The 27,895-nt window shown below is 43.7% G+C and overlaps 1 protein-coding gene across 2 annotated transcripts in view; it reads right to left on the bottom strand.

Moving 5' to 3' along the window:
* Nucleotides 1-27,895, bottom strand: part of Usp7 (ubiquitin specific peptidase 7) — a 56,215-nt gene that overhangs the window by 19,352 nt on the left and 8,968 nt on the right. The window contains exons 2-10 of one of the 2 annotated variants that reach the window (XM_057774327.1): nt 12,134-12,238; nt 7,323-7,521; nt 5,524-5,662; nt 4,446-4,534; nt 3,329-3,437; nt 2,053-2,183; nt 1,473-1,527; nt 462-542; nt 278-368 (exon numbers count right to left, since the gene is read on the bottom strand). In XM_057774327.1, the coding sequence (XP_057630310.1) occupies nt 278-368; nt 462-542; nt 1,473-1,527; nt 2,053-2,183; nt 3,329-3,437; nt 4,446-4,534; nt 5,524-5,662; nt 7,323-7,521; nt 12,134-12,238 (999 nt within the window). Of the gene's footprint in view, nt 1-277; nt 369-461; nt 543-1,472; nt 1,528-2,052; nt 2,184-3,328; nt 3,438-4,445; nt 4,535-5,523; nt 5,663-7,322; nt 7,522-11,244; nt 11,401-12,133; nt 12,239-27,895 lie in introns of those variants that run through there. The other variant, XM_057774329.1, reaches the window with a different exon arrangement.

Raw genomic sequence — 27,895 nt, 5'->3', positions numbered from 1 at the left:
AACCAGCCTACAAACACAATCCCAGAGGATTTACAACATTGAGGACACTAAGAGAGACTTACATAGATCTAATCTACATGGGAAATAGAAAAAGATAAAATCTCCTGAGTAAATTGGGAGCATGGGGACCTTGGGGGAGGACAGAAGGGGGAAGGGGAGGGACAGGGAAGGGAGCAGAGAAAAATGTAGAGCTCAATAAATATCAATAAAAAAAGGAAACAAAAAAAAAAGAACAAAAACAAAAAGCTTATGAAGTATGTATGGAGACAAGACTTACTATTTTTCTTTCCTTTTATACTTAGCTGGATATCATAATAATCTTCTCTCCTATCGGAACGGTAGTCTACTTCTTTGCACTGAATGTAAGACTGTAAATAAACAGAAGGCAGCGTCAGCACTGGCCGTCAAATCTCCACTTATAAATCTTTCAAAACCACCCTTTAAAGCCAGTGCTCACATACCACCATTTTGCCTCTGAATAATTTTGGAATGGTGCCTTCTACACACGTGCCTTTCATCTTGTTTTCCACGTTATCGAGCAGCTGAAAGAGAAGGTTTGGGCATTAAAAACAAAACAAAAAAAAAACACCATTATACTTGACAATTTACGTGGAAGTACCAAGAGTCAAAGAATTTCTAAACTATAAAAATAATACCTTTGGCATGCAGTTATCCAAAACACATAAATTTTTCTTGGCTGGATTTTGTGGCTTTTACCAAAAAAATATCTACATGCAACAGTTGAGGTTAACCTCTTATACAGTCTTTGGAATGAATTAGTAGTCTGTAGTGCCTTTAGAAGCATTTTTTTATATCTATTTTACCTCTGTGGAAAAGCATGTAAACTGATCACTAAACTTAACTCATATTGGTCCACACCAAAGGTTAATGAGGTTGAGCCTGTCAACAGGATTGACTGGTTTGTCCATGGATATTTAATGAACTGATTCAATCCAGCTAGTGCTGCAAAAAAGAAAACACACCTTGCCCAGCCAATCACCTTGAACAACCATTCCACTTCTCCGTTACAGGAATCTGTCTTTCCTCAACCAGGAAGGAGAATGTACCAAGTGACTAATGAGCTTGAGGGGGTGGGTGCGGAGGATTTCTGACAGTAAATGCAGCTCCCTCGGCCAATATGCTTGTCCCTTGCTTTGTGACTCCTGTGCCACTCATCTGCTCAGTTCACTAGCAAGAAACCCACTCACTGCTCTATCTGTCCAGCCTTTCCCAACAAGTCGCCTTCTACTGAGTAGCACAATTCTTCCCACTGTTTAGAACTAGATGGGCCCTGAATTTACCAGGCACATGGTGCACATCTGGAATCCCAGCACTCTCTGCTCTGGCCTAAAACCTCAGTCCTAGATCAGTGTCAGTGGTCTGATTAGCTGTGAGGCTTTACTCATGAAGAACTCTAGCACTGCCTCAAACATTCACTCTAAGACCCCCAACAGTTACTGCTTGAAACTTACCACTCGACAAAGCTCTTGAACGTCGTGTTGCATGAAGCTATCTAACGTTTCCCACCTTTCAAGAGAAAATGAGTTTCTATATATCAAGGGAGCCAATTAAGAAGCAACCTAGATTATAAACTAAATTGAATCAGCCACTAGCCTCAAGTTTGGTGCTTTTTTTAAATTTGATTTTTATTGAGCTCTTTATTTTTCTCTGCTCTCCTCTCTGCCTTTCCCCTCCCGCCTTTGGTGCTTTTTTTGCGTGTAAAAGATTATCTTGGTGATTGTTGTAATTCAAAGAATTTTACCAGCAATCAGCAAAAAAAGTTAATATTTTCTAAAATCTTACCTAGAAGAGGTGGTATACAAGATAAATGTACATATACTTCAAAGCTACACACACGCTTTGCTGAAAAGCAAAGTGGTGACATTTAAGAAAAATCGGAAACAAAGCCTATTTCCTAAAAGGGAAGACAGTGCACAAATGCAGAGACAACTGTAAGCCTGCCTGAGTTGACTCGCACTTGACACGCGTCACAAGCCTCCACTCTTATCCCTTACACCGAAAGCAGAAGGGAGGTGGATTGCTGGTACACACCCGAATGACTTGGTGAGCTTCTTTGTTCCAACGGGCTTGTCGCTGTGCTGCAGCTCATAGAACACTCTCTGCAGAGCCAAGGGGACGCTTTTGGAGGAGTCATCACCCTCCGTCGGCATCATGTACACAGCCTGCAAGAAAACAGCTGTCAGCCAGGCGGTGGTGGTGTACACCTTTAATCCCAGCACTCGAGAGGCAAAGGCAGGTGGATCTCTGTGAGTTCGAGGCCAACCTAGTCTATAAGAGCTAGTTCCAGGACAGACTTCAAAGCTACAGAGAAACCCTGTCTCAAAATAAAACGAACAAAGAAAACAGTTGTCAGCTCTATTATGATAAGGAGAAAAGCAATGTGTTAGGGGGCTCTTAGCTATGTTGAGCTTTGAAAACCATCCAATTATCTGTAGAGACAATTTAGAAAACACAAAGGAAAATGAGAAAGTCACCTATAGCTTACCAACCAGGCAAAAAAAACTCGTTCATTTTACAGTACAAATTTAAATTTTCAATTATTTATGAACAACAACAACAAAGAGATGAAATGTAGATGACATACAAGCTACCACACACACAAACCCATCTCAGTCACCTGCCTGGCAGAGTGCAAATGAGATCCAGGAAGTCCCATCCAGAAGAGCCTTCTCCCTGTACTACTCCATGCTGTCTGCACGAACTCTCCCCATCAGAAAGCACCACCCCCCATCATTAGAGTCAGACTGCTCATTAGTCCATGTAAGCATAAGGTGCAGACCTACTTACTCCTGGTGATCCCAGCTATTATGAAGCTGAGGCAGGAGGATCTAAAGTCAGTCTAAGCAACTTGAGTAAGACCCTCCCCCTCCCCGGATGAGGCCCGGAGTGGTGTCACAATCTTTAATCCCAGCACTTTCTCCACAGCCCAGGCAGGGGAAGCTCTGGAAACAAACCGGTTCCAGGACAGCTAGTACTATACATAGAAGTCTCACCTCCAAATACATGGATAAGAGAGGGTATGGGGGGACCTGGGAATACAATTTAGATGTAGAAATATTAGTTCTAGGATCAATTCACTATTATTATTACGGTGTTTATATTTTTAAAGCTGATGGCACTAGGTCGGCTTCAACAGCAGGTGTCCCTGACTAGAGACTATAAAGGCAGCCTGGCAGGGCCTCCTCCCTCCCTGTGGAGAAAGGTCCGCAGTCCAGCGAGGGAGAACTTCTGCTGATGACTCTACTGGGCCTCTGACAGACCTCACAGAACAGAAGGCAGAAAGCTGGAGAGGAATAGATTTATTTACCTTTCTTAGTTGATTTGTGAAAAACAAAGTCTGCAGCAGGCTGTTCATGTAACACGTAGCCCCCTGATTCTTTAAGCCGACATAGCCCGTGTGCTTCTTTGAGTCCCACCTGAAAGAAGTCAAAGCTTGAAGGTCCACTGCACAGGACAGTTGGTTTCTAGTCACTGTGTCATGCCTCCACACAGCATTCCTCTAGCGCTACACTGTAAAACTGAGGCCTGACTTCACGTCACACATGTCTGTTCACTGACATGGCTATTTCAGCATTTGCCTGTCTGCTAACAGGACAGAGCACACTGGTAAAGATGAGCACTGACAAGACACTGGGGGTACCCTTTTACAATTATATCAAATGTGATTTCAGAGTTAGCTTATCTCACACACACATTAGGAATTCATATATGATCATCAGCAGGACATGTTAAGAGCTGAACACCCCACCCCATCCCTGCTGCCAATTCTGTAGAAACACATATGCAGGAGGAAGACAGGAATATATATTCTGAAGTTTTAGAATGCACTTCTAAGCACTGAGGACTTTTCCTTTTTAATAAGCTATTTTGGTGGCTACTTGGAGAAACTGGTCTGAGTTACGCCCCAGGTATCCTGGACCCATGCGGTAATGGAGCCAGAGGGGAAAAAAAAAATCTATCATACAACTTCCTTTAGCCAATCTAATCTCCCTCTTCCATACTAACAAGGAACGTGAACCACACTGTCAGTAAGAATGACAGCTACAGTGCAGTCCAAGAGCCCAGCCAATGGCTCACGTTCCCTGATTCCCCGCGACAAGTTTAGACATCTGTACACTCTTCAAAATAAAGGCAAATCCCCACTGCAGTGGCCATGGATGTAAGGACCTAGGGCTTCTCTGCTTGTTAAGACTGTGCCCTTACTAAGATTGCAAAACCATCTATCTAGTCTGCTGGCTGATTAAATTCAGAAAACTCACTGGTGAGCACAAAGGAACTGCCAACCAATCTGTTAAGAGAGGGTGTGAAGCAGGCAGCTATGATGTGTTGGGGCTTACTGGCTGAGCACACCTCTTCAACATATATATACCAATATAAATTCTCACTCAATACAGTACAGCAGTACCCAATTGAACAAAACTTACGCAACTCCATGGGGAGCATCCGCTTGTACAAAAACTTCAAAGGTGACTTTATCATCGTCTATAAATCCTTTCTCAGGATCAGTCACTTCCTATAAAATAAAAATATCCAACTTACATAAGAACATATATATTGAGTACTCTGCACTCAATAAAGCACTACTTCAGAACTGAATGGAGTACTTTAAAGTTCCCGCACAGTTGTGCTCCTGTGTGGAAGTGGTCCATTTTGTGTTAAGCATGAACCCAGGGAGCTCTGCAGGTGTTCAGGGTTAAGTGCCATGGCCTGGGTAAGATACCACCCACTGGCCACCACCACTGCAGAAAGGGGCCCTACCAAGGAAGGTCTTCCCTAGGAAGGTCAGGAAAAACTTCCATGTGCAATTACAAGTTCACACTTAGTGGACTGGACAAGCAGTGTAGTGCTCAGCAGGTCTGCTTACTCTATCACGAGAGCCAGAGTTTGGAGCCTAGTACCCACAACTCACAAATTCTCATCACTCTGACAGCCTAGCCAGGCCTCTGTGGGCACCCTCACACACACATACCCACATACACAGAGACATACACAGTTTTTTAAAGATATCTTAAAAGTTAATACTTGATGCTGCCAGGTGGTGGTGGCACACACCTTTAATCCCAGTACGTGGGAGGCAGAGGCAGGCGGATGAGAGTTCCAGGACAGCCATAGCTGTCCCCCCACACAATTACCCCCCCCAAAAGAAAAACAAAACAAAAGCATCTCATGCTTAAGTGGCCAGTGAGATGACAGTGCGTAGAGATACTTGTCATCTAAACTTGACTCGTGGACCTGAGTTCAATCCATGGAACACAGAGATTTGCCACACCATGGTTATGTGTGTGCCTACTCAGTATTTGCACACACAGATAATTAAGTTTGCATATATCAAACACACACAAGACAGTAAGTAAAATTTTAAGGGTTGCAACTTGAATGCCGAATGCCAGAAAGCCACAACTTCAGATACCTGCTCGACTCGAAAGCAAGATTTTTGAGAAATGAAAGAACAAGACTAGCAATAACAGTTGGGACGCTGAGACTAAATACTCTGTCACTTACACTCCATGCCATAAAATTAGAAAATCCCCAGTCATTCTCCTTGTGGAAGAACAAGTGACTGATTCGACGGCTGAATGATTTGTCATCGTCCCTGTAATTTATTATCTTCAACACTGCTTGTGCATGACAGGACCACGACCTATTGGAAGGGGAGGGAAAAAAATTCACCCAAGCTTTAGTTGACACATTTAACTGAAAGTCACACATTTTTAAAACATCAAAATCAGCAAACGAAAATCTACCTTGGATAGAGAAGAGGGATCTGAGGACACAGCTGCAGCGGCTAACTCAGATTTTATTATTTGGTGACAGTGCCTCACCATGTGACTCTAGCTGGGCTAGAACTCAGGGATTCCGCACCATGACGCCTGGCTTGTGATTTTATCTTTTAACCCGTAAAATGTTACAACTAAGTATAAAACACAAGTTCCTAGCTGGGCAGAGGTGGTGCATGCCTTTAATCCCAGCACTTGAAAGGCAGGGGCAGGCAGATCTGAGTTTGAATACAGCCTGGTCTACAAAGCAGGTCCCGGGACACATTCCAAAGCTATGGGAAAACTCTGTCTCAAAAATCAAAACACAAACAAGTTCCTGAGCTTTTAAGTATATTTTATAAAACTGTGGCTGGGCGAGGGGGTAACTCAGCAGTAGTGGTTTCATGGCATATACAAAAGCCCTGTGACAGGGGACACAAGAATAAAAAAAAGAGTTGATGAGCAAAATATGATAGCACACACACATAATCTCTAGCACAGGAAGCTGAGGCAAGAGGATTATTTCAAAGCTAGCCTGGACAACAAAGCCAACAAAAGTAGATACACCTCTGGGTTCTACCCCACAATGCACTTCTGTTCAGTAGAGCCTGTGCCTGTACCTTGGGGTTCCTGCACACTTGCCCTATGGATCAGGAAAAATCAGGCCAATGGGCACGCGAGAGGGTAACACCATAACTTCCAGTTATGCGGTCCAACCTAAGCACCAATTTACTGCCAGAGACAAGCTCAGTTGAAGGGAGAATGTACTCCATACTCTCTCATCAATTAGGCTCCTGGTGTAAACAAAGGGACAATGTACTCCATACTCCCTGCCAACCCTGTCCAGACTGTCCTTCTGGTGTGCGTGAGTTTAACACTGGCAATGCAGAATATGGGTTGAAGGGAGAGCTACAAACCTCTGAGAACAAAACACAGAGGTCAAGTTTGAAAGACCCATAGACTATGATACCTCTCTCTCTTTCATATCAATTGAAGGACCTCCAAGATTTTTCTTTGTTTCTTAGTTACTGGAATCCAGGCTGGCCTTGACCTGAATCTCCTGCCTCCACTTCCCAAATACAGGTATTAAAACAATTTTACAATAAACCTCCTTTTAAAAAGTTATGACCAAAACTTTCCCCCTAAAAAGGCCCAATCCATCTAAAGCGCTAACTAATTGCTGTTGACTTGTACTTTCCAAATAGGCACAGGCTATCAGGAGCAGACGGCTGTCAGGGTGACAGACACACTTAAGGCGTCTATCTGCTTACAGGGAGAATGATTACTCAGTGGCTGGCAGAGTCCAAGTGGCCCCAGCCTCTCCAGGCCCTGGGCTCTAGCACAAAGCCTAGTTTTACGGTACAGAATTACTGGCTTTAACCCAGTAATAGGTGATTATGTAACAAGACCCTAGGTTTCACCCCAGAGCAAAAGGAAAAGGGACTGCATAGAGTTATGGAGAAGCTGAAAATAAAATCGAGTAAGATGATGGAATTTGGCTTCCAGAAATCTGTGCATTTGTAGTTGCATCATTTAAACTCTTACGTGGAGTCAGATTCAGCATTGCACTGGAGAAAGAATCCTACGCTTTTTTGGTGAGGTCTGTCTGGATAAAAGCGTGGCATCACCATAATCTTCCATGGCAGATTTCGCACAAAACACGGAGGGCTAAGGACCGACTCACTCAGTCTGCTGAAGCGCTCGACAGTGAACTGAAAAGTTGCCTCGGAGCGCCAACTGGTGTCTGCAAGAAAACACGCCATCAATCACAGAGCCAGGGCATTAACCATAAGCGCACGAACACTGTAGTAAACTGCTCTACAATATCTCAGTCCAAGTGCTTCTGAAGCCTCTGGGGGAAATGATAGTGTCGTTTCCAATTTATGAAAAGGCTAATAAGGACAGTTTCTGCATGGCTGGACTCCTAACAGAGGAGCTCACTCACACACATCTGCCTTCCCTTGGAGAACCAAAGTTTAGGGGGTTGAACATCTACTTCAGTGTTCACTGGGCATCGAGGGGACAGAAAGGAAAGGAAAGGAGGGCGGGCTTGTATTTCTGTATATAAGCAATACTCAAGAAAAACGGAAGATATGAGCCTTGGACTGAGACCTGGGAGGAGGGCAGCGGAAGAGACCAGCCACTGTGCTAGGAGCACACAGCACATGGAGACAGCTAATACTGTCCCTCAGCTTTGACTTTTGTGAACATGCTGGATCCCTTATGGTAGCAATTTACTTATAAAGTAAAGTTCTTCCCAACATTAGAAAAGGAATAAAGGTTTCTGCCCTACAGTACCTCTGGTCAGGGGTTCAGTGTGTCAATCAAAAATGTATCAACTAAAATAAAGGCATCATTGACCCATCACTGGCCAGAAAGTTGATGCAGCCCCAGTAATGTCTGACTGTTTGCTTCCCGGGCTACAGCGAGGGAGCAGTCTTTCACAGCCCCTCTGCCAGTTGCTACTGACAAGCATCAGTGAAGCAAAACAAAAGCCACAGAAGACCAAGGGACTGCAGAAGTGTCTGAAGGCATCACTTTCTGTGCTTGCCTTTCTGTGGAGCGGGAACAGCTCCCCTCTCCAACCAATAGAATCAGATATTGACATCCCTGACTGCTGGGTCCCGGAGCATGACCACACTAGACTCATGAGGAGCATGTTAATCAACAGGGACACCCTGCCCCCTTACCTCCCAGATTGCTGAAGACCACCATAACAAAGTCCCACAACCCTTCCATCTCCAAACTGCACACAAAATGAGTTTGTGGAATCATCTACTTCTAGATACAGTTGCTAGAAGTTTGCAACTACCTGGGTCTGTTCTTAAGAAAACATGTCCATCAGTCCTCACAGAGGGTATTCTTTACAAAGGCTGTCAAGAGTCCACACTCTGCTTTCCCCACCCATTTGCACTATGCACATCCCGGCTCCCTCAGTCAGGGCAGGAGCACTAAAGCAAGAAGGGCGGCTACAGGAAGCTGCAACAGGGTGCTGATGACTGGCCTAAAACTACTGAGTCAGGTATTCCTACACCTCCTTGAAGGGGGAAGAATTCTGCCCATGACAATGCCTAAAAAAAACTCAGCAAAAAGTTTGCCACATGCTTTAGTGGACATACAAGGTGTACCTGAGCTGCATTAATTTCCACTTTATGGGTAAGGATACTGAGGCCTAGTGACATGAAGCATGTTACAAAGTGGCAGTGAGTCCTCAATAATGTCCACCACCTATGGCAACACCAAGGACCATGACAGTGCACTCTACAATAAAGCTAGCTAGCCTATTTCTGCAATTTAGACATATAGGGTTACACTCTATAGCCAGAAAAACTGAAACATACTGTGATTTGCATTTTGTTCTTCCATCCCACACATTTAAGTAAAATTTAAACAGTGGTGAAATTTACACTGACATGTTAATTCTTCTGACAAGGCAGCACCTGGCACCCACTTCACTAGTCTGCTTCATTGCATGCCACACTGGATTTCTGCATTATACTGAAGGCACATTCTTAGAACAGGCTAAGGAAGTTGAAACTTCTTATGAATAACTTGAAGGCTGGGGTACGGTCCAATTGTAGAGCATACAGCTGACACGGGCAAGCCCCTCGGTATTCACACCAACACACAAATGAGAATTTATACAAATGCCAAATGAGAAGCCTAAAAGAAATATGAAACCTATCTATGACAATAAGTCTGATTGCCCATCTATAGGGAATTATATGAGACTGATCGACAAAGGTCTTTACCCAACAATGGATGAAGTAGTATGTGGGTTCCAGATAATTTAAAAACAAAAACCAAGTCTGTGTGAGTCTAAGCATTTCAAAGTTTGTTTTTCACTGTTGTTTTAACACAAGGGATAATCAGCATAAAGGACATAATATTGGGTCCTATATGATCATTCAAACGGAGACAGCTGGTCTGCGTCCACTGTGTCCCTTTGATCACAGCTACAGCTTCCCTTTTCTCTTGAGCACACCAGACTCCTTGACAACCCACTAGCATCAACCCTGCCCCAGAAACTGGGGGTGCCGGATCCACTGCCTGTCCCAAAGCTCCATGCTCACCACTATCTTATCTGCCCAGAGCAAATGGCAATGGATTAGACTGGGCTTCAATTCTGCAGAGAAAGCAAGACAGGACATTTCAAGTTTTTAAAGGGACTAATTTCTCCAAAAGGTGGCTCTAAAGTGATGTTTTCTCAAACCTCTTACATATATCAGTCATTCTCATAAATGTTGTACATCAGCTCATCTGATGAAATGAGCTGTTTCCAGATACGTACAATTTAATCTAAGCTCCACAGAAATCTTCAGAGCCCACATTTGCTCTAGAACTTCTTAGTCATTTAAGGAAAACCATACTTGAGGGAGTAAGAATAGATAAGATGAAAAAGAACTTGACCATCTCATTGTTCTCTTCCTCACCTAAACCTGTTCTCTGCGTAGAAGTCTGAATGCCCAAGTCGCCGAAGTTCTTGCACAAGAGATGTCTCTTACTAAGAAGGACCCTCAGCACAGGGAAGTCAATCATTTGGTTACAAATTGGCCTAATTAAACCCAGTATTCTCTAAATCATATATCCTAGTTTGATGTGCTTTTAAAAGATTTAAGTGAAGGGGTTCAAAGCCAGAGTCTGCACTAAGAAACCCCCCTGTAGAAGCCAACTTAGGCCTGGGTGGCTGAGGCACGCATAATGCAGAGCTCCTCAAGGTTCTGACCCTTGCCACATGACATGTACAACTCTATCAGTATCACTTTACCTCCAGAAAAGGTCACCAGATGCAGAGCCCAACCCTCCTATGCCTTTGCCATGCTGTGAACAGGTTTAGGCCCTGAGTCATCCCTGAAGACAATTTCAACTCCAAGCCAAGAGGGCTGCTCTGCTTTCTCCATCTGAGACCCCAGACTCGGGGCTTCTACTTTCTGGTCTTTGTGAAACAGCCTGGGTATTTAGTGCTAAGAATCCAGTACTATTTGCCCCAAAGTAAGAGAATTCTGACTCATAACTTCTTAACCATGATTTTCAACCTAGGCCACCCCGGCCCCCAGGAGACACTTGGTTGTGTGTTTTGACTGCAGGTAGGAGGAAGGCAGTGTTCAGAGGTTAACTGTCCTCTTCTACTACACAGGATAACCCCATAGCTGCGTCTGTGTCTCCCAGACACTCCAAGTAAGAGAGGAATTGCTTAAAACAAATTGCACTGGGAGAGCTGATGGAGAGGGCTTGCTACTGGTCTACATACAACTCAAATTGACCCCAAATGCACACCTGGCGCCTCTGCCTGGCCACCTTCCCAAATGCACTCTCTGAACCACTCTTGGCATCTATGGTGTCCAAAGTGAAATCACCAAACGCCCAATAACCAATGAGACCACACCCACACCGTTGCCCTTCATCTACAGTGGAAAGCGCACTCCACGGGGAACAAAGCAGCGGGGTGTAGCCCACGCCTCTTTACCTTCCTCAGAAATTGCCTCAGCCAGCTGCCAGGGGTAAACCGCACTGTGAGAGAACTCTCAACTGCGGCTGCAGTTTCGCATGGAGGCTGAACTTTTGGCAGGAGGTCTGAACAGCAGTCCTTCTGGTGGTGCAGCCCGTGCCTGATGGTTTCTTTCAACTGCCCCGTTACTCCCCTGGGAAGGACACAACCCTCATGAGGATTGATGGACATGCTTGTACAGAACATGGTTTCAAATTACACTGCAAGATTCCAGGGGCTGCATAAAGCAATTACTGGCTGCTCCCTTCTCAGGACTTTGACTTGCAAATGTTACATCTCTTAAGATGATATAAAGAATTCTCAAAGAAAAAAGCAATTCCCTGACACAAAATGCCCATGCATATACATACGCATATGCTTTTCCACAGGGAAGCTACAGAGAAAAGTGAGTGGAAGAAGTATAGGGCCCAACGCTTGGCTCTCACTTCGCCTAACAGGAGTTGGGAGGTGTTCTCAATCGTAGTCGAATGATAAGACACTAAGGTGGGGATGCAGTAGAAAACCAAATCCCAATGCTGAAAAGTATCTTGCTGCAAACAAAGGGAAAGGAAAATACAGTCTACCTGGCACCCTGGATGCTAACAGTGGCTGGAAACCTGTGGGGATGAGCAGACACCCATTCACTATGATCCTCTGGATGTGAACCCCCTTGCCTAGGCTGAGAAGCAACTTACCTTGAAATTTTACACAATCTTGAAACCCAAAATAAAAAAAGATCCTAATTGCCCTCAGATGTAACTTCCTGAAAACTAACTACTCTAAAGACTAAAGTACTCAAGAAAAAAAATACAGATGGCTTGTGTTTCTGATAGCGCTCCACGGCTGTGAGTAAGTGAGCAGTACTTACCGTCCTCCATGTCTTCCTCCGCATTGCTGTGCCCATCACTCAGGGCTACATTCCCATTGATGACCGGGTTCTGAGTGATTCTTGGTGGGTCATCTGTATCTCCAGCTTTAAGAAAAATAAAAAATCTCATGAGTTGATCTACATAGTAGAACAAGATGTACAATATATTTACATTTTCGATAATTTATAATCAATAAATTCTAATTATAATGTAAATTTTCAAAGTGTGAAGACTGGCCACGTCACATGATACTCTGCTCCATCTGTGATTAATGGAAGGACTATTCTGTACACATAAAATGCTTATTTGCAGTGTTTCTTATTTACTCTTATTCTGTAATGACTAATGGCTTAGATTTAAGAACCTTTACATAATTGATATGAAGTCATTTTGCAGTAAGCTTCCTACTAATTAAAACTTAATCCTCTAGGGTAGGACTGTAGTTCTTTAGAATTCTTTCCTTGCATGCAAAACTTCCTGGATCCCATACTTAACACAAAAAATAAATAAAATAAAACAAAATTTTACCCAGGAATGTAGAGATGGCTCAGAGGTCCAGAGTATTCACTATTTTTGCAGAGGACCTGAGTTCAGTTCCCAAAACTAACATGGCAGCTCACAACTGCCTATAACTCTTAGTTCCTGGGGATACAATGTCTTCTAACTTTGTAGGTACCTGTACCCACATGTACACATATAACCCTGTCTATACACACACACAATAAAACACATTTTTGAATATAAACCTTAATCCCTACACAGACTACTTTCTTGGGTTCACTAAGGAGTAGGAAAACGATGAGCTGCTTTCAGGTTTGTCATCATCCTACCTCGTAAATGTTAAGACTACAGCTGGCACCACTGGTGGCCTACCGCAGGGTTAAAGCAGCCCATGTACACCATCCCAAAACAGACTGCAGAAGCAGCTCAGGTCCACAAAGGCTGCCCCAGGTTATCCAGGAGCTTGGAATTTTCCCTAAAACAGCAAATACCCCAGCAGGAAATGTACCTTACTACACGCAGGAGGCATGCTTTTCTGAACACCTAGGTAGCTGTGTGCTGGTTTAGACATGATTAAGACATGATCCCGAGTCTTAATGTTACTGGGATGGGCGACACCCCCCCCCCCCCGCACTGGTTCAGGACCACGGACAGAGCTGAAGTAGGTTTTGTTTGTTTTCCCCCAATTTGGCTCTCAAACTGCAATTCTCCATATGGAGCATGAAAATTCTCCAACTCCTGCATTAAATGATAACTCCCTGTCTCTGCATCTCAGAACTCAAAAACAAAAACTCAAAATAGAAAAAATAAATAAAACAAAAGAAACAAGCATTCCCGCCTACATTTGGACAAATTTGAGATCACCTCCAGAAAGCTAGTTCTAAAAACAAGCACTTAGGGGGCTGGAGAGATGGCTCAGAGGTTAAGAGCACTGCCTGCTCTTCGAAAGGTTCTGAGTTCAATTCCCAGCAACCACATGGTGGTTCACAACCATCTGTAATGGGGTCTGGTGCTCTCTTCTGCCCTGCAGGCATACGCACAGACAGAATATTGTATACAAAATAAATAAATATTAAAAAAAATAAAAACAAGCACTTAAAACCAGCCCTTTAATCTCTAAAATCCGCAATCCCTTGGACACGGGTTTATCTGGGGGTGCGGAACACTGGGAGTAAATAAAGGAGGTCTCCTGGCCAGCCTGGAGCTCACAGTCACTCCTGCCTTGACCCAACTGACAGGCTATAAAGCAATGAGGTTCTGAATGACCAAGTCTAACAAAGGCTGTGTGTGAGATACAGGGGAGGGGGTAAGATTCTTTTTCTGATTTTCCACTGAAGGCAAAAGTAATTCTGGGTAATTCAGAATTTTTCACCTACATTTATTCCCTTCATATGACAACAAACTACCCTTCAAAGTTTTATGGGGTAAACCATGACCAAGGCCTATAAGGTTTGACACCATAACTTTTCTGCATATACAGTTTATTAAAAAGTCAAAACCATCTGCTTTCCATGCAAATCTCTATAACTAAGCTGCGGCCAGTATGATGGCTCAGCACTGGTTAAAGTGTTTGCCACATGAGCCTCACAGTCTGAGTTCTGAGCTCCAGATACACATAGGCACACCCACTCAAGGTCTCCACTCCACCTGTCCCCTCAACCCCTCACAAAACAAAGTGCAAATTTGGCATGGTGGTATATGCTTTTAATCTCAGCAAGTGGATCTGAGGTCAGCCAGAGCTATATGTAGTGAGATCCTGTCTCAGAAATGAACATCAGCTATAAATGCTGGAAGAGTTGTGTGTTGGACTGGGCAGAGTGTGTCATTCACTTCTTTCACAAATTCTCGAGTGTGGGAGGACCTATTCCCATTGATTCTGTTCATCTTGGAGCCTCAGAAGGTTTAGGACAGACAGTGGCCAGTCTGTTGCACACACAAGTTTGGAAGTATCAGATCCTAAAGAAATTCTCTTCAATTACACCTGGCAGTAGGCCTGGCGCTATCACAAATGCCTTTGAACATGTTTTGTGTTAAAATGCCAAACCACTCTCAAAACATCCTTCTAAGCAATCATTCTCTCAACATTAGTAACTGAGAATGACAAAGGTTCTGCCTTTATTAGTTCCACTGAAATCCAAGTAAGAATCAAGTAAATTCAGACTGCAACTGAAAAAAGGAGTTTCCGTTTTGTGTTTGCTGGGATCAAGGTTGATGTTTGTTTATAAGTTGTACTAGGAAGAGTGCTTTTCCAGCAAAAGTTATGTTGATTATAAAAACTGAGTTCACAAGGTGATGGTGGTGCACACCTTTAATCCCAACACTCAGGAATCAAAGACAGGCAAATCTCTGAGTTCGAGGCCAGCCTGGTCTACAGAGTTAGTTACAGGATAGGCTCCAAAGCTACAAAGAAATCTTGTTTCAAAAAACCAAAAAGAAAAAAATGAACTCAAGTTCAAGAGAGCTATGGCCCCACACTCACACATCTTCTACATTGTCGGAATAAAAGTAAACCCGGGCCACGCAGCTTTTCAGCAGGAGAGTTTAACTGCAACGGTCTGACTGAGGAGAGGCATTTGTTCCACCAATAATGAAAGCTAGCGATCTACAGTTGACAGTTCTAAGAGGAAAAACGAGTAGAACCCTTCAGTTGAAACATTCTCCAGAGTTAACAGCCAAACTCTCACACCCAAATTAAGCCACCACACAGGTACAGAGCTGATGCTGGCTGCTATAAAATGTCACAAGGTCACAAGGACGAGTGCCAGAAATTCAACCATGAGAAGCTCCCAAACAACTGCCTGGGCAGCTCAAGTCTCCCAAAGGACAGAATATCAAGTTTGCAATGTTCTTCAAAAAAACAAGCTTATCTGCAAAGCATTTAAACCATAAGATGCAGTAGATTCCTAGGCCAGAGTAAGGACTGCACCAGAAGACGTCCCTTTATTGTCAAAGGCACACTGGAGGAACTGGTTTATGGCTTCATAAAAGCGGTTTAGCTCCTGGGGCTTTCTGTCCTACTGGGGGAGGTAGAAGCGTGAGAGTAGTCAGTCATTCATGTGTGTATAATGTAAAAGTAGACGCTGGTTCTCCTCTCACTGTCCACTTTGTATTTTCTGAGATGGGGACATAACTCTCACCTATTCCACTAGAACAGCTGGCCAAAGAGCCTGCAGGATCCACCTGCCCCAATTCACAGCCCTAAGCACTGGGGTTACAGAGGTGGGCTCCAAACTCAGATTCTCATGCTTGCTCAGCAAACAATTTACCTGCTGAGCTCTCTCCCCAGCCCCAGGTGGGAATTCTGTAAGTAATTTAGTTTGGCCAAACACAAACCCCAGTATTAACTTTCTGACGCATAGCTATCTCAAATAATGAAGACTCATCTAGCCAATAATGACAGTGTGCAATGGCTACAGTGGCTAGTTAAAAAGATGTCCCTGGGACTGGAAGTGTTGCTCAATGATCGAGCACTAGCCTAGCATGAGTGAAGGACTAGTTCAACTCTGAGCACTCCGTACCATCAACCTCTAAAAACTCAATCTTCAGATGCTCAGCATCTGTAGAAAATAAAGCAATCATCATTCTAATGTATGTCACTCAGATAAGGGTATCAGTTTTCGTTATGAGTATCAGAGGTATGATTTTATGTGTTTGGATGAAAAGGTTTAAAACCATCACAGCTGGTTGATCTAAACTTCCTCCTCCTCACTGAGGAGGCCTGTGCTTCCTCCCATCGACCTCCATTTGTGATGTCATAACAAGACTACCCAAGAACACTTGTCAATTGCTATGGAAATTGGTAGCACTAATTCATCACCTCAGTCTCAACTCTGGACAAGAGAAAAGAAAGCATCTCTTGCTGTAACCCCCACTATGGACTCAACTTGTGCTTACAACCTATTAACAACCACCCAATAGTATAAAGCAGAATACAGGGGCCAATTCTTGCGGTCTGGGCATATCATACAACACCTTAGAGCTGGGCATCTTCATCCCCATCTCCAATCAGGTCCAACCCCAACTCCAAGAGTATTATCAACATGGTTCCTTCTTACTCTTAACCCACTTTAAAGTCAATTCAGAATATTACTTAATACAGAGACTATATGTAACAAAGGAGTTGGGACAGAGCTGAGTGTTAGAGCCCTTGCCTAGAACATTCATGAGGCCTATGTTCAATCTCCAGTACCACAAAAAGGAGGAGAAGGAAGGTAGACGAGTGTGTGTGTGTGGGGGGGGGGACAGAAATAAAAGAGGGAGAAGAAAGAAGGGAGGAAGGGTATAGATCTATTGTTCTGCATATATATAATCTTAGACTGATACTACTTAAATCAACAACCCCAAATCATTTGAGGAGTAACTGAGCTATGCAGGTACTGGTCTAGAAGTCTTGAATCACCTTCTTGCCCAAGCCTGTAGTTCCCAGCCATGTCTCATGGCAGTGGCCCAGCAGTCTGGGGAACTGGAGAGGGAAGGTTCTGTTGTCCACAGCAGAGTGAATGCATAGAATCTCCGGGAGCTAGACACCTCAACATTCCTTTTTTTTTTTTTTTTTTTTTTAAGCATCCCGCAAAATTCCTGTTTTTACGACAAGAAGTCCTCAAATCTAAGGAGCAAGGCAAGAACTGATAGAAAAGTTTACCACCATGTGTTATACAGGGTATGTCTTTAGATCTCCAACAACTAAAGATTAAGGGTTAAAAGGGTTTTTAATATATAATTTTTATTAGTTATTTGTGTGTGGGTAGGTGGCACAAGCCATGTCAAACACATTTACAGTTCAGAGAACAACTTAAATGAGTTGATTCTCTCCTTTACACTGTGTGGAACTCCAGGATATAAGCAGGTCACATCTGGTAGCAAGGCCTACACCCACTGACACAGTGTGAGGATCCCCGAAACAAAGTTTCCCACACCAAGCAACAAGTACACAACAAGGGAGCAGGAACTGGGTGGGGATACGAACAGCAGGAGACATCTCGGAAGTGTGTGAAGTCCCAAGTGAATGTGTGTTGACGTGAGGGCCACATCGAGACTTCAGGCTCATGGGAACAAATGGCAAGCCACACACACACACATATGTAGTGAGGCTCAGATGGCAATGTGTGGTCCATGTGTGGATGTTATATATAGGATATGCAGACAAATGTCTAAAATACCCCACTTACAGCCTGAAGACAGCTCCCTTACCAAGATTAGCTAAGCCAGCCTCCTTGAGGCATTCAGCTTGTGTATACTTGTCTATACCCTGCCTCTCTGTATACAATAAACAGTATGTAACTTGGTGAGCTTCTGGGTCCGTGCATTATCTTTCCCTCCTTCCCTCACCACTCCATTCAGGTATGTGCCCAGCTGTACTGGATATGGTGGTGGGAGAGCATGTGTCTGGACTGGAGCAGGGGAAGGAAAATTCACAAGCATTTCACTAATCAAGATCACGGTGAAGCACCATGATGGCACTGGGGAGCAGAACAAACAAAACTCCAACTGAGACGGGCTGTGACTGAGCAGGCAAACACCAGCCTAGTATGAGCAAGGTTGAACTATTACGTCTCGGGCATGTAGGTTCTCAGTAACAATCACCAACCTCCAGAGTAATAAGCCCTTGTTTGCTGACAAAACTGTGGGCTGATGAAAGTCACTCTTGGACTAGTGAGGGGTGATGTCAGTCCTGATCAACAGGATAATCAGAAAAGGCTAATGAAGTGCTCTAAACAGGTATAAGTGCTTTGAAAATTGTGTACTGGACTGGGGCTCAGTTGGTAGAGTGCTTACCAAACATACATGGAGGCCTGGGTTCCACAACAGGAATCACATAACATGGTGTTGGGTGGTGGCCAGCACGGGGGAGGAGGGAGGGCATGCACAGACAAAGGAAGATGAGGGATCTTAGGCCAGCCTGGACTGTGAGATTTCCATCTCAAAAATAAACAATACAGAGAGACTATGTACTCTTCCTGGCTCTTTTTACTGCAAACAGCAAAACTAGGTCCTGTTCTATCTAGTCCAGAAATAATCCCACACAAGTCTCAGGATTTATGTCTACTATAGATGATGTGAACGTGCGTCTACTCTAGAGAAAGCAGAGAGTCCTTTAAATATATATATGTATATGTATATGTATATATGTATATACACATACACACACACACATATATATTTGTAGTATGTACTCCCTTCCCCCAGTCAGGACAGAATAGAAACGGCAGGCATATTCAGGTCCTCTGGAGAAGGAGCAAACCTCCATCAACTCCATCCTATATGTTGCCCTTTTACAAACACAACCCGGCACCACAATCCCTGGCAACCACAATCTCCTTCAATTTTAGGCCGGGCAAGGGAGTGCAGAGCTTTAATCCCAGCACTCAGGAGGCAGAGGCAGAAGGATGACTGAGTTCAAGGCCAGCCTGATGTACCTAGTGAGTTCCAGGACAGCCAGAGTTACATAGTGAGAGTTCTCTCTGTCGTTTCAACAAGACTGCATAAGTGCTACATACAGAATGTAACAATTTTTTTTACTGCCACACCAGGGGAAATGGGGAACACTGTGTGCCCATTCATCAGATCTATGGGAGTTTTTATAAATAAAGCTTCTGAGCATTTGAGATCTACTGTTTATTTTGGGATTTTGAAAGATGAATTCTTAGAAGTCAATATTAAGTTAGCAAGGCAACCAATGCTATCTGAAAAGGGATGTTCAATCCTAAGGTCAACAGCTACTGCTGGACCAGGTGCCCTCCAATAGCAGCTGTCCTTCAAGCTTTCTCAATGTTTGGTGAAATGAGCACTTTGATTGTTTTTTGTTTCTTTGTGACAGGGTTTCTCTGTGTATCTCTGGCTGTCCTGGAACTCACTACGTAGATCAAGCTGGCCTCAAACTCAGAGATCCGCCTGTCTCTGCTTCCGAGTGCTGAGAAGAAAGGTGTGCGCCACCACCGCCCGGTGTGTACTTTTTCTTAACATTCTCACACCATAGGTGAGTCACAGCTATCGGACATAGATGCAGGCAAGGACTCACTCTGAGGACAAGGGTATTGGCTTTTCTGGGTTGTATGCTTATAGTATCTGTTTTGTTTCTTTGGCCATGACTTGGAATGACGCAGCACACAGCCTGGTCGTGTGCTTTAGTCCTGTAGCACTCTAATGTTTCAATGCCAGCCAGTCTTTCTGGCTTCCAGAATCAGCCTTTTTCCAGTGGCACAACCGACCACACTGATATCCAGGACCAGAACTATAACCAAAAGGCTTGAACATTGACCACAGGACCACCCCTCCAGCACAAAAGTGACAAACGGCAATGGAGAACTTTGGGTTTAAAGTTATAGGACCTGGACTTAGCATATACTATCCAAAGCAAAGATCATGGGGAGATCACAAAATATGCAAACCCTGGTGAGAATATTCACAACAGGTGGATGGAGTAAACCACAAAAGGAACAAGAACAAGGGCTGTGCGAAAAAGCATCACAACATGGTGATGCAAAAGGCGGAAGGGAAACAGGACCACAGCCATGGCAGCCTTGACAACCAAGGTGTACTCAGTCCTCTGGTAGGCAGACCACTATGGACCTGACAGAGGAACCAACAGTCGAGAATGAAGTAGTGCCCAGTGTTTGGACTGTTGTCTGTCTTAGCCATCATAGGCAAGAGGATTCCTTCCAATCTACTAGTTCTGCAAAAGTCTTGATGAAGGGCTGGAGAGTTGACTCAGAAGTTAAGAGCACTAACTGCTTTTTTTTAGGTCCTGAGTTCAATTACCAGCAACCACGTGATGGCTCACAGATTATTATAAGAGACTTGAAGCCTTCTTCTGGCAACCAAGTATACAAACAGGCAGAACACTGTATACATAATAAAGATTTTTAAAAATATCTTGATGAATATTGACTAGCTTGCCTCTCCCTCTGTCAAGGTGAATCTATTTGATATAGACCCCAGTCATATGAATTCCTTTGATCATCTCACTGGCAGTAAGACTGTCTCTACTGATCTCATGAAGCTAAACTTGTCCTCCTGGGGCTTTTGCACTGGGTATGTAGCTCCAGACAGCTGGCCGATAAAGCAGGAAGCCCGCTTCAGGGACCAGTGCCCACACAGGTTTAAAGGCAGTGGAGCCTGAGAGCTAGAAATAGACCCCATTTTACAGAACAGATCTAAGGTCTAAAAGAACCCTGATTTACATTAGTTACATGAAAATGAAGCCCCAAGGAAAGACACACGCAATTTGCACTCCTTAAATAAAGCTGGGGCTTTCAGTTTAGCTTTATCATGTAAAAATATGTTCCCTGGAGATCCTCATTGTTGTAATCTGCATCTTCCAAACTCTGGTCTAAATGCTGCAATGGAAACTGAGGTGTATAAAATACTAAGGAGCTGTTTGGTGACCACATCTGCACTGCTTTCTCATTCATAACTATTCGCTTCCACAAAACCAAAAAAAAAAAAAATCTGCTCAATTGTGGTATGTAATCAACGGCTATGGGGAAAAAAAATCATAGCATGCACAGCAAACAGGGACACAGGAGCTTGACATCACCCACGGCAAGCAGTGGTCAAAGGAACAGTTTGCAGAGAAACATAAACTGACCTTGCAAAGACCGGGGGGGGGGGGGGGGGGGAGATAGACTGAAGGACCAAATTGCACTCTTGGCTCCCCGCTCTGGGCATTTTCAGTGAGTTCACAGTGCATCACTAAAAGCACAACTAAAATATTAGCTGAGGGCTGGAGAGATGGCTCAGAGGTTAAGAGCATTGCCTGCTCTTCCAAAGGTCCTGAGTTCAATTCACAGCAACCACATGGTGGCTCACAACCATCTGTAATGGGGTCTAGTGCCCTCTTCTGGCCTGCATGTATTACACACAGACAGAATATTGTATACATAATAAATAAATATTAAAAAAAATAAAAATAAAATAAAATATTAGCTGAAGCAAGACCCAGCTTGGGCAGCCTTTACAAACCGTATGAGGGACAGGGGCACAGCTGACATCCAGAGCTACCTGTAGCCTAGGTCTATTGACACCTTAGAAACAGCAACCTCCTTCCTTCAGTAGCGTTTCACGTCAAAGTCCCTCACAGATAGGCCCATGTGAGGATAGTGGTTGGTGGTCAGAGTAAGGTGGATATACATGAAACCTCCCCCAAAAGGACCTATAATGTGGATACTCATGAGGCTGAAGCAGAAGGGTAAATGATTCCAGACAATCATGAACCACACAGAGAAACCTGTCTCCAGAAGCAGCTTTCAGTCTGCTATAGTGGAACACTCCTTTAACCCCAGCACTCCATAGGACAGAGGCAAGCAGGTCTCTGTGAGTTCGAGGCCAGCCTGGTCTATAAATCACCAGAGCTTTTACCTATATAAACCCATCTCAAAAAACCAAAGCAAATAAAAATAAAAAAAATAAATGTTTCAAGTTATTTGGCTAAGACTCTTAACAGGAATTCTAAGTTCATTTCTTTCTTAACACTTTCATCACAGCACAGGATGCCTGTCCCATCTTTAGCCACCCAAATAGAACACTATGCCAGGTTACTCTCCTTAGAGACCCACCCAGCATCCTGTCTTTCACTTAAGGGCTGAAAACCTAGTGCCCAGAGGTACTGTGAAAATTTTACAGCAAAAGAAACCTGATTTTATTGTACAGTCAAAGAAGGCTATTTTGGGTAGCAATGACTGAACATACAAAAGCAATGGTGAACATATCACTGGCTGCCTCAGAACACATGAATATTGGACATACTTTTATAGCTTACTATTTTTATTTTATATGCATTGGTATTTTGCCTGCATGTATATCTGTATGAGGGCATTGGGTCCCGTAGAACTGAAGTTACAGTTATGGGTGTTTGAAATTGAACTCAGGTCCTCTGGAAAAGCAGCCAGTGCTCTTAACCACTGAGTCATCCCATCTCTCCACTCCGAACACTGGTCATTCTTGAGGTCAAATCACTATCACTGAGGAAAGTTTAAGTGCTCACAAATAGGAAGACTCAACATGGCAAACATGGTCTCCCAAATTAGATTTAAGCAGTGAGGACAACAAAGACTACATACACATTCTGTGAACAATGAATGTTGGGGCTCCTGTAATCTCAGCATGTGGGACAGAGGCAGGAGAACAAAGCTGTAGGCTGACCCGTGCTATGTGAAAGGCAGAAAAAAAAGACATCTAAGAATCTAGGCACTCTAATCCCAGTTTTCACATGGGGAGGAGACAAAAAGTTCACCAGCGCTTCATAGCTTGGAGCATCCATGAGAACATGCAAGAGCAGGTTCAAGGAGATGATGCCTCAACGGAAGAGACAGGATTATATATGCCCAAATAATACCACATAAAACCACAAAGTAGCAGGGCGATGGTGGCGCACGCCTTTAATCCCAGCACTCGGGAGGCAGAGGCAGGCGGATCTCTGTGAGTTCGAGACCAGCCTGGTCTACAGAGCTAGTTCCAGGACAGGCTCCAAAGCCAGAGAAACCCTGTCTTGAAAAACCAAAAAAAAAAAAAAAAAAAGTAATTCAAAAGTACACTTGAAAGAAAAAAAATGACTTTGCAACACAAACCCTGTCAAATTGGTTGGTGACTATTTCTACAGCTACAGGAAGCTGATTCTAATAGTCATATATAGCAAGCAGTAAAAACAGATAAGCAAAACTCCTTCACCCATTGCCAGGTTAACTGAGCAGCTGCAATAAGCAAGATGCATTGTTGACAAAGGGGGACCCTCGGTCCTGGAGAACATCAAGAACAGAAGGGAATCCAGATGCAGTCAGGACCACTGGGCTCTGACAAAGGCTCAACAACAAAGCACAGTGATGCATACCTGTGATCCTAACAGGTAAGATTCTGTTTGCAATTAACTAAAAGGGATAGATAGGTGGATGGAAGGATGGATGGTCAGAGACACTCAGCAAACAGAACTAAAAAAGAACAATCTCTTTAATGAATGATACAGAACAAGTGTTCTGTAGGTAGGTAAAGAAGATGGCTCAGCGGGCAAAGCCCTAGTATACAAAGTATAACTACCTCAGTTCAGATCCCCAAAACCGTGTGATGTTAGCTAAGCTCAGGAGCCCATCTGTAATTATGGTACTCGAGAGAGATGAGAAGATACAAGTAATACCCCAGACTTCCCAGGCCAGCTTGCCTGAAGTGGGCAAGGTGGCTGGAATAGAAACCACTTCTGGGTGTGGTGCTGCACACTTTAATCCCAGCACTAGGGAGACATAGTAGTGGATTCCAGAAGAGCCAAGGTCATAGGGAAACCCTGTCTGTAATTGGGACATGGGTGGAAACGGGACACCAACTCCCTATTATCAATCATCTCAACTCCACACATGTGCTGTGAATAGACTTTCTCTTTGGACCACAAAATGTTAATTTTCTAACATTTACACGTTTGTTGTGTTTGGGGTGCAGTATAGGTGGTTAAGGCATGGGGGTAGAGATCAGAGAAAACCTGCAGAAATTACTCTCTCCTGGGGGCAGGTAAGATAGCTCAGGTTGAGAGCACTGACTGTTCTTCCAGAGGTTCTGAGTTCAATTCCCAGCAACCACATGGTGGCTCAGAACCACCTATGATGAGATCTGATGCCCTCTTCTGGTATGCAGGGCAAAATGTAGACAGAACACTGTATACACAATAAATAAATTTTTTTAAAGATTTATTTATTGGGGCTGGAGAGATGGCTCAGAGGTTAAGAGCATTGCTTGCTCTTCCAAAGGTCCTGAGTTCAATTCCCAGCAACCACATGGTGGCTCACAACCATCTGTAATTGGGGTCTGGTGCCCTCTTCTGGCCTGCAGACATACACACAGACAGAATATTGTATACATAATAAATAAATTTTTAAAAAAAGATTTATTTATTATGTATACAACATTCTGCCTTGATGTATGCCCACACGTCAGAGGAGGGTGCCAGATCTCAGTACAGATGGTTGTGAGCCACCATGTGGTTGCTGGGAATTGAACTCAGGACCTCTGGAAGAGCAGCCAGTGCTCTTAACCTCTGAGCTATCTCTCCAGCCCCTAAATAAATTTTATTTTTTTTAAATTATTCTCTCCTTCCACCATGTGGGTCCTGAAGATCAAACTCATAATCTTCCTTGGTGGCTGTTAACAAGCCAGCCCCATAACGTTTTTAAAAATTTTTTGAGGGCTGGAGAGATGGCTCAGAGGTTAAGAGCATTGCTTGCTCTTCCAAAGGTCCTGAGTTCAATTCCCTGCAACCAATGGTAGCTCACAACTATCTGTAATGGGGTCTGGTGCCCTCTTCTGGCCTGCATGCATACACAGACAGAATATTGTATACATAATAAATATGAAAAAATAATAAAAATTTTTGAGGTAATGTCTTGCTATATAACACTGGCTAGCCTGGTCAAGAACTTGCTATACAGACCAAGTTATCGTCGAAAGCAAAGGTTTTCAAGATTTATTTTGTATTTTATGTGTATGGGTGTTTTGCCTGAATACATGTATTGCACCACACGAGTGATGGTGACCAGGGAGGCCAGAAACGGAGGAGAAATCCCCTGGAACTGGAGTCACAGATGTTTATGAGTTGTCATGTAGGTTCTAGACCCAAACCCAGGTCTTCTAGAAGAGCAAGTGTTCTTAACCACTTAGCCATATTTCTCTAGCCCCAGCAGTAAGTTTTTTAAAATATAACTAGAAATTTTTCCAATGGAGCTCATTCTCAGGAGTTCTTTCTCACGTTTCCTCTGCTCGCTCCCCCCCATCTCCTCCCCCCCCACACACACAGGCAGAAGTGTAGGCCAAATCTCACAGCACAGGAGACAGAAATATTCAGATCTCTTCGAGTTCCAGATCAGCCTGAACTATAATAGTGATTTGCAGACTAGCAAAGGGCTATGAAGTGGGACTGCCTCCAAAGAAAGAAAATGACGGAGAAATGAGAATGCATGGTCAATCACAGTGCAAATCCACAGATCTATTCTCTACTCAAAAGAACTAGGCGCCAACACCGTGCGGACACGATGCTAAGAAAAACTGACAAGAAGTCAAACTCCACGGCCCCATTTACTTGGAATGTTCAGCACAGGCAGGTCAGAATCCAATTGATGAACACTGAGGGCTAGGTGCATTGAGCAAGTGCTGAGTGCACAGTGTTTTCTGGAGATGAATGACACCCTAAAATTACGCTGCTATACCAGGTTGGGCAGTGGTGATGCACTTCCTTAATCCCAGCACTCAGAAAGCAGAGCTAGGAGGATCAAATCTCTGTGAGTTCCAGGACAGTCAAGGTTACACAAGAGAAACACAGTTTCAAAAGGGAGGGGTTTTGGGGGGCCCATTCAGTAAACTGTTTGCTATGTAGGTATGAATTCCAACCCTCAGCAACTACACGAATGGGCATTTTGGCATGTGCCTACAATCCTAAAATTGAAGACACAGAGACAGTATAATCCCTGAGGGTCCTGGCCAGCCAGTCTGGCTGGACCTGGGCTCGAGTTTAAGATTCTGCACCAAAAATGGAGGTGGGGGAATGAGTGTGTGACAGAAGACACCTGATGTCCTGCCTCTAAACACACATCCACAAGCACATGTACACAGACAGAGAAGCTGGTTTTTCTGAAATACTGACCACAACATATGTCCTTCAAAGAATATCTCCATATACAGCTACATAGATTCAGAATGGTTTCCTTTGGGGATGATTTATTTCCAATCAAAATCATATTCAAACACGTTTCTGATTACCAAAGAGTGATCAGACCATGGAAATGGCTCACTGGGTAAAGCATCCACAAGAGAAAACTGATTTGTAAAATTTGTTCTTTGACCGCCACATGTGTCATGGCGCACACATCACAGACAATAATGATAAAAAGCGATCTATCACAGTTTTGTGCTGTGCTTGGTATCTTTTGTTATCAGTGATCAAATTCCACCTGCTTCATTACAAGGATGGCCCAGGCCAATTTTGACATGAGCTAAATATTCAAGGTATGAAGTAAGTCATACAAAGTCAGCAAGTAGAAGAAAGGCTCATTGCAGTTTACCATTTTGGGGGTAATGAGGTAAGAAATCCAAGCAAAAGCCAAAGGGGTGTTTAAATGTAAGGCTATACTGACTACATATATGGCCAATGGTGTCTTGTGCCCAGCATGAATGGCAAATGGTCTAAATAACAACCCCACATCGTCTCCTGTGCTAGCTGAGGAACATTCTTTTACTTGCTCATTGCTGGGTTTTGTTATTTGTTTGGTACATGTGTGTGTCCATGCAGAGGTGAACATACAGATATGCACACATACAAGTGGAGGCCAGAAGTCAATACTTTCCTTTATCATTATCCATTTTATTTGTATTTTTATTCTGTATGTGCACATGATATTGTGGGAAGACATGAAGAAGGCAACTTTATAGAGTTTGTTCACTTCGTCCACCTTAACAAGGTTTATGATCAATCCAAGCCAACAAAATTGGGAAGCAAGTGCCTTTTGCCTTCTGGGCTATTCTCACTGTCCCAATTTTATTTTATTTTTATTTTTTGAGATAGGATTTGAATCTCTTGCTGAACCCAGAGCTTGCCAATTCAACAGAACTAATTGGCCTGGAAGTGCCTATGTCTACCTTCCCTGTACTGGGATCACAAGTGTACACAGCTGCAGTGAGCTTTTCAATTGGGTACTGGGGTGTGAACACAGATCCTCACTGCTTTGGGGACAAAAAGTGATGGAGTCCATCTCCCCAAACCCTCAGCCCCGATTTCTGTGTGATGCTTCACATGGGGAAAAGAGTACCTAATTTTCAGAGCTGTATGAGTGACTTTGCGTCCTCTGACCTACCACTGGTAGTATCCGGACTGTTCACGACACTGCGCTCAGTAAGCCTCAGAGAGCATTGTAGTCTCCAGGAATTGTATCCACTCAACATCCATGTACTGCTGCTGAGCCATCTAAGAACTTGCTAGTCTCCTTTCTGATGAACTAACTGCCCAAACTCCTAGGCCGTGTGCCTGCCTTTTCCAGCTTCCTAGAGCCACCTACACAGGGATATCTCTAAAGCTAGCAGAGTTGGTCACATTTCTTCCATCAGGTCAAATCAGTTCCACCACTCCTTTTGCATGCCAAGGACCCTGACAATCACACTGTCCACTGTGGACCCTGAATTTAATTACATCTGCAGAAGAAGTTTTGCCACATTGACAAGCTCACTCATTGGCTCTGTGGATTAAAATAGGAACATCTTTGGGGCTAGAGAAATAGCACAACAGTTAAGAGCACTGG

This window comes from Chionomys nivalis, chromosome 7, assembly GCF_950005125.1.
Source record: "Chionomys nivalis chromosome 7, mChiNiv1.1, whole genome shotgun sequence".
Classification (NCBI taxonomy): domain Eukaryota; kingdom Metazoa; phylum Chordata; class Mammalia; order Rodentia; family Cricetidae; genus Chionomys; species Chionomys nivalis.
This window is presented reverse-complemented; position numbering and strand designations above follow the sequence as displayed.